Source organism: Acanthisitta chloris, unplaced genomic scaffold (assembly GCF_000695815.1).
Source record: "Acanthisitta chloris isolate BGI_N310 unplaced genomic scaffold, ASM69581v1 scaffold29632, whole genome shotgun sequence".
Classification (NCBI taxonomy): domain Eukaryota; kingdom Metazoa; phylum Chordata; class Aves; order Passeriformes; family Acanthisittidae; genus Acanthisitta; species Acanthisitta chloris.
The window spans coordinates 11,415-17,418 of NW_008660318.1; the positions used below are offsets into that span (position 1 = coordinate 11,415).

A 6,004-nucleotide genomic window follows, 5' to 3' on the forward strand; every position below is an offset into this window, starting at 1 on the left:
TTTTAATTGAGAAACTAGATAAAAGAAACAGTCTGATCTGGTTTCCTGTAACTGTGAATACTAAACATTGTGTGATTGTCACTAATAATTGCCCTGAAACAGGGAAGATGATTGGATACCTTTAAACAGTTTTGATATGTTAATGAAGCTCGTGGTTTTTGCATGAGTTCAGAGAGTCTGGCCCTTTGTTTGACTCTGTGGTCTTGCATGACAATATGACACTTCCCACACAATTCTTGATAATGGCTAACTTGTTTTCAGAGGAATGGATGTCTTAGATATCATAATGTAAAACCAAAAGGAAGATTTTTGTCATTAATTGCTTGTAGATACTAATTAGCTTATTGGCTCAGCATATTGGCTAAAATCACTCAAAACACAAGTGATAACCACAAATCTATTAAATTGTAATGTTCTGGGTTGTAGATAAATCTTCAGTGTAGTCATACAGCATCAGTGTTTGCAAATGGTCCTTGTTCATAAAACAATTGTTGTTTTGAACTGCACAGCCCTTACGTACTCATTGCAGTAACCTCTGCTACTGAACATAATACATGAACATAATACATGAACACTCTTTAGAAAAGCAGGAAATGATTGTTTTGTCTATTCTCATTTCTCCTAGCAACCAGATAACATTGTTTATGTGATGGATGCTTCCATTGGCCAAGCTTGTGAAGCTCAAGCTAAAGCGTTCAAAGATAAAGTAGATGTAGCTTCTGTTATTGTTACTAAACTTGATGGACATGCAAAAGGAGGTGGAGCGCTTAGTGCGTAAGTATTGACATAAGTGTCCAACATCTGGCCATGCACAGACAGTCAGGAAATGTTAGTGTCTCTCAAACATGTTTTGTGAAAGTGTCACTGTCACACTGCACAGAATCTGAGATTTAAACCAGTAACACTTAGATTGTTACCCTTCTCCTGGTGGATGGGATCACCCATTTACATTTGTCATCAGAATCAGGTATTATGATGTACTTTCAGTACACTAGTGTGTATTGTCACATGTCAGACTTCTGTCTGCTGAAAACAGCATCAAGCAATTTTCATTGCATAGCAGGTGTTTTTCCAAAAAGATAAATTTTGGTCTTAACAGATACGGCTTACCTGAAGAGTTCTGCCTCTCATTTAATGCCCAAGATTTTTTTCCAAAAGGGGAAACACCCTAGCTACTCATATAGCTAGTGGCCTTAAAACTGGGGTGCAAATCAAAATTCTGGATTGCCAGTGTTCAGCAACTTGATAAAAAGTTGTCTGCAGTCAGAGTTTCCTGAATTCCATTCTCATTGGACTTCCCATGTGCTGTATCTTGGCATTGACTGGACGATACTGCATTTTATCTTCAGCCTCATATGATAGCTCCAGCTGTATTTCAGTGATACAGCTCATATAGAGCAGAGATGATTTGTCAAAACTGTCAGAAGTCAGCTGACACTGACTTAGTAAATCCCTGTCTGACTTTGATCTTAAGTGTTAGAGTTCTTACACTGCCCTATGTATTTTGCTTTATTTGTAGTGCAGCGATGGAAAACTAAACTTAAGCTTTTGGTACTTTCATTTTGCTCTTGTTCTAGTTGTCATGTGCTTGTAGCATTAAGTGTGCTGTGTTTGCTCTGCTTTCTGTGGACTGGAAGCTGAGTTCATCTAAAAGTCAGTGCCAGTGATTGATGAAAAGGTTCTGATTTTTTACATCTAAGTTTTCTTTCCTGTGTTGAAAATGAGTTTGTCTGTTATATGAGGTGCCGTGTAGAAAATGTGGTCAATGCTTGTCTCGTCTGACCCCCCAGTGTTATGATAAAATGGAGATGATTTTTCTCTCTCTCAAGTTTCTTAAACTCAGCAATGAAAATAAGCAACTTCTGTTTCTCTTGGTAATTTTTTTCAAAGCAGAGTTTGTATTTTACAAAGTACTAATTAGACAAAATCTTGTTAACTATTCTTAGCTACACATGCAAATGTGTTTTCATTAATGATTTGAGGAGTAAGACATACTTCAGAGGGGATACCGAGGATACTTCAGAGATAGTGCTGATGATGCCTAGCTGAGTATGTTAATAGATGGCACTAAAAATGGATGGTTTTTGAGAGGCCATTTCATAAAATCTGTTTTACTGCAGAGTTGCTGCCACAAAGAGTCCTATTATTTTTATTGGAACTGGCGAACACATAGATGACTTTGAACCCTTTAAGACACAGCCTTTCATCAGCAAGCTGCTTGGTATGTACTGTGTACAGCTGTACTTAAAAGATACTTTGAGTTGGATAATGGAAAGTCAAAGTGCAGTTTTTGTAATGTTAACTTCAGAGCTGTTTTCTTTTTCCAGGTATGGGTGATATTGAAGGATTGATAGATAAAGTAAATGAGTTAAAGTTGGATGATAATGAAGCACTCATAGAAAAGCTAAAACATGGTAAGTTATTCCCATGGCCTGAATAGTGGATGCAGATTCTCTGAGAGTTCACTGGGTTATTTTGTGCTCGTGTGACTTCTGCTAACTTTTTCTTTGTTATTGTACTTCAGGTCAATTTACGTTACGAGATATGTATGAACAATTCCAAAACATCATGAAAATGGGACCATTCAGTCAGATCTTGGTTAGTTATCCAAAAAAGACCTTTCTTTTACTGGATTTTTCCTTTATATTTGACAAACTTTGGTAAACTTAAAACTCTTTATTGAGGCTGCTGTTATAGTCTATGCCATATGTTTTTCAAAAAGGTGAAATTATTTGCCTACTCTGATTCATAACTACTGAACTAAAAGTTGCTGCCTACCTTTCTGGCTGCTAAAAGTCAGCTTTGCCTATTCTGACACAGCTTTTGTCTTCCATTTTATAAAACAAGGGCATGATCCCTGGTTTTGGAACTGACTTCATGAGTAAAGGCAATGAACAGGAATCAATGGCAAGGCTAAAGAAACTGATGACCATAATGGACAGTATGAATGATCAAGGTAAAACCACTGTCACCCACTATTTTTCTTCCTCTGTGGTTGAACAAGCTTATTTAGAGAGATCTTTCTGGAACCAAAAAGACACAGGGCAACATCTACAGTGACAGAAAATGACAAGAAATACTTAACACTCTTAGAAATGGCAGGGAATACACGTGCCTCAAACTTTCTGAATAAGAATAAATATTTGGAGATACCTTGATGATTGCCTATTGCTGCTTTGTCTCGTGTAGAGTAAGTAGGATTTTGAAGCATTGTCTTGGAAATGAATGTATTTTTATTTTTCATGTTGTAACTGTTCTTAAGTTACTAATGCTATACTTGCAAATTTAAAACTATGTTAGTCTTTAATCTGTCTTTCTTCCTACCCACCCTTAAATTTATGTGGTGACACAGCCTGGTCTCTGGAATGCAAAGTGTTGTTTCTAATCTACTTGTAACTCCTGAAGAAGTATGCTCTTACCCTTGTGCTAAACCCATTAATGTGGCTTAAGACCAAGTATGTTGAGAGTATAATTCATTCAGGCAACTTTTCTGTCATGGTGATTAACATATGAACATAACAGCTTTGTAGTATTACTTCCTAGAATATTATATCTCAATTATTTATGTAAAATTATGCATTGTCACTTCTAAAACTAGGTTTTTGTTCCCTAGCTCAAAACTAAATTACCAACAGTGAGAACAGGTTTGCTACCAACTGTAACAGATTTTGATGTCAGTAACTTAATGGATTTTTCTTTTCCACTCTGTAATTGCAGAACTTGACAGTACAGATGGTGCCAAAGTTTTCAGTAAGCAGCCAGGAAGAATCCAAAGAGTAGCAAGAGGTTCAGGTGTTTCTACCAGAGATGTTCAGGAGCTTTTGACCCAATACACTAAGTTTGCACAGATGGTGAAAAAGATGGGAGGCATCAAAGGGCTTTTCAAAGGTAAAAAACCAAAACACCACCCAAACATTTATTAACTCACTGGGGAGGTCACTTGATGAATGAACACAGAGGAAATGTGAAAACATTGATTAGGGAGAGGAGAAAGTGAGTTGTACTTCACTCGTTTTCATGATGCTTGAAAACTCTCTTATGTAACTGGTAAGAGCTGCAGTGTTCTTCTGGCACTAATCTGTAACTTAGCAGGGAAAGTTACTGTATTTCTATTCATGTCGACTTGTTTACTACTGCAGTTTTAACACTTCAGCCTGTTATTGTAGGGTGCAGGGACTGTTGATCCTTAAAGTACTTTTAAGTGGCTGATGCTGTAACTTCTGATCAAATGGATTTGAATCTAGAATTAGGGTTAAAATTCAGATTTATTTTTAGCCCCATGTATTAATCCACTTTCTTACAATCGCTCCTTTTTTTTCAGGCGGTGATATGTCAAAGAATGTAAACCCATCTCAGCTGGCCAAACTGAACCAACAGATGGCGAAGATGATGGATCCAAGAGTTCTTCATCACATGGGTATGTGCTGACTTTTTATAGCTTCAAGAGAGGACTGCCAGTTATGGTGGAGAATTTGAAATATAGCAGTGAGGAATCAGAAAGTTTAGTCCCAATGCTTTTCACTTACCAGTGCTTAATTTAATATTTTTGTTCGGATTCAGCTCTCAAAATGAGCATTTGGAATGGTGTCTGGAAATAGTAATGTGATGGCTTGAGAGATGACTGTGGTAAAGCAAATCTATTCCTAGACTTCCCTTCTCTTCTCTTCGAAGCTTTGCCTCAAGTAATTAAATTTGACAAGTGCAGCTTTAAATAAACACTGCCATACCAAACCCTTACTAATTGATAATGGTCATTCTTAAAGGTTTTTTCTTTTGTCTAGTTCTTAATGCACAGGTCATCTTAAAACCTACTGCAAGCCTGGGATTTTGCAGGCCTTTCTGTAATTACTCAGTTCTTTATTTTCAATAGCCATTTGAACCTAGCTTTGCTGTCTTGGGCTCCTGCCTTTGTATAGTACTGGAATAGTGTGTGCACTGTGATGAGCTGTGCTTCAGAGGTAATTATCACATCCATGTTCTCATTTCTTCTTTGCAGGTGGCATGGCTGGTTTGCAGTCAATGATGAGACAATTTCAACAAGGTGCTGCTGGGAATATGAAAGGCATGATGGGATTCAATAATATGTAAAGAAGCCTTATTACAAATGGACTTGGTTGACTCTTCATTGCAACTTCAGTGAAAGAATTTGCTTTCTTCCTTTTTACAGTGATGGGGGAGTGGTCTTTTGAAATCTTATCCAGGCTTCTCAGTTTCTACATCTAATTTCTGAAAACTATTTTTGCTTAAATTAGTTCCTCTCCACTACTAACTGATGGCACAAAGAGTAATTCAATTTAATAAAACAAAATCATGATGTAAAATTTTAATATTTAGAGACACTTTTTAATTGTTTACATCAAATGGCAGCCATTATATTTGTAAACAACCCTGATCTTTGGTTATAGTAACATAAAATGTCACAAATATACTGTAAAATAAAATTTAAGTGGTTATAAACAAGGGAATGGCCAGGTTCTTCAGTTCTTTCTGACTCTCCTTTATCAGTAGGTAATGAGCTGATTTCCTTAGTTTGATTTGCTTCTAAAGACTTTTGTAACTCATGTTTGGCATAGATACTGTAAGAATAGTTCAGTACCTGAAAACATGCTGTTGGTGCTCAGGTGTGGAGCATTTTTAGAAGGTGGATGTGCTGTGCGCAGGTTTGTACAAATCATTATTTTGCTGAATTTTGTCATTCTGTCCCTACTCACAAAGAATGAACCGACTGAGAAAATACAGGTATGTAGATATCAAAGTATCTCATCTACTGAAGATAATTTTCATATAAGGCTGATTAAGCCCTTCTCTTGTTATGAAGATAATTTCTAATGCATACGAGGTGGAATTCTGTGCTGGTACTGAACTTTAAAACAGAGATAGCTGTATCTAACAACATTTCACTCTAACTCGGCTCCAATCCGACCTTAATTTCCTGTAGCATTTCTTCTTTAGTATTTCAGTTTACTCTGTTGGTCTCAAAAGGGCAGAATTTACAGGCACACTT

General features: G+C 36.7%; 1 protein-coding gene across 2 annotated transcripts in view; it reads left to right on the forward strand.

The window, feature by feature from the left end:
* Positions 1 to 5,460, forward strand: part of SRP54 (signal recognition particle 54kDa) — a 13,726-nt gene extending 8,266 nt beyond the window's left edge. For both annotated transcript variants that reach the window (XM_009069778.1, XM_009069779.1), the window contains 8 exons: positions 626 to 774; positions 2,121 to 2,221; positions 2,328 to 2,414; positions 2,525 to 2,598; positions 2,848 to 2,956; positions 3,718 to 3,888; positions 4,322 to 4,417; positions 4,997 to 5,460. In XM_009069778.1, the coding sequence (XP_009068026.1) occupies positions 626 to 774; positions 2,121 to 2,221; positions 2,328 to 2,414; positions 2,525 to 2,598; positions 2,848 to 2,956; positions 3,718 to 3,888; positions 4,322 to 4,417; positions 4,997 to 5,088 (879 nt within the window). In that variant the 3' untranslated portion in view covers positions 5,089 to 5,460. The remainder of the gene's footprint in view (positions 1 to 625; positions 775 to 2,120; positions 2,222 to 2,327; positions 2,415 to 2,524; positions 2,599 to 2,847; positions 2,957 to 3,717; positions 3,889 to 4,321; positions 4,418 to 4,996) is intronic.
* Positions 5,461 to 6,004: the final 544 nt, after the last annotated feature.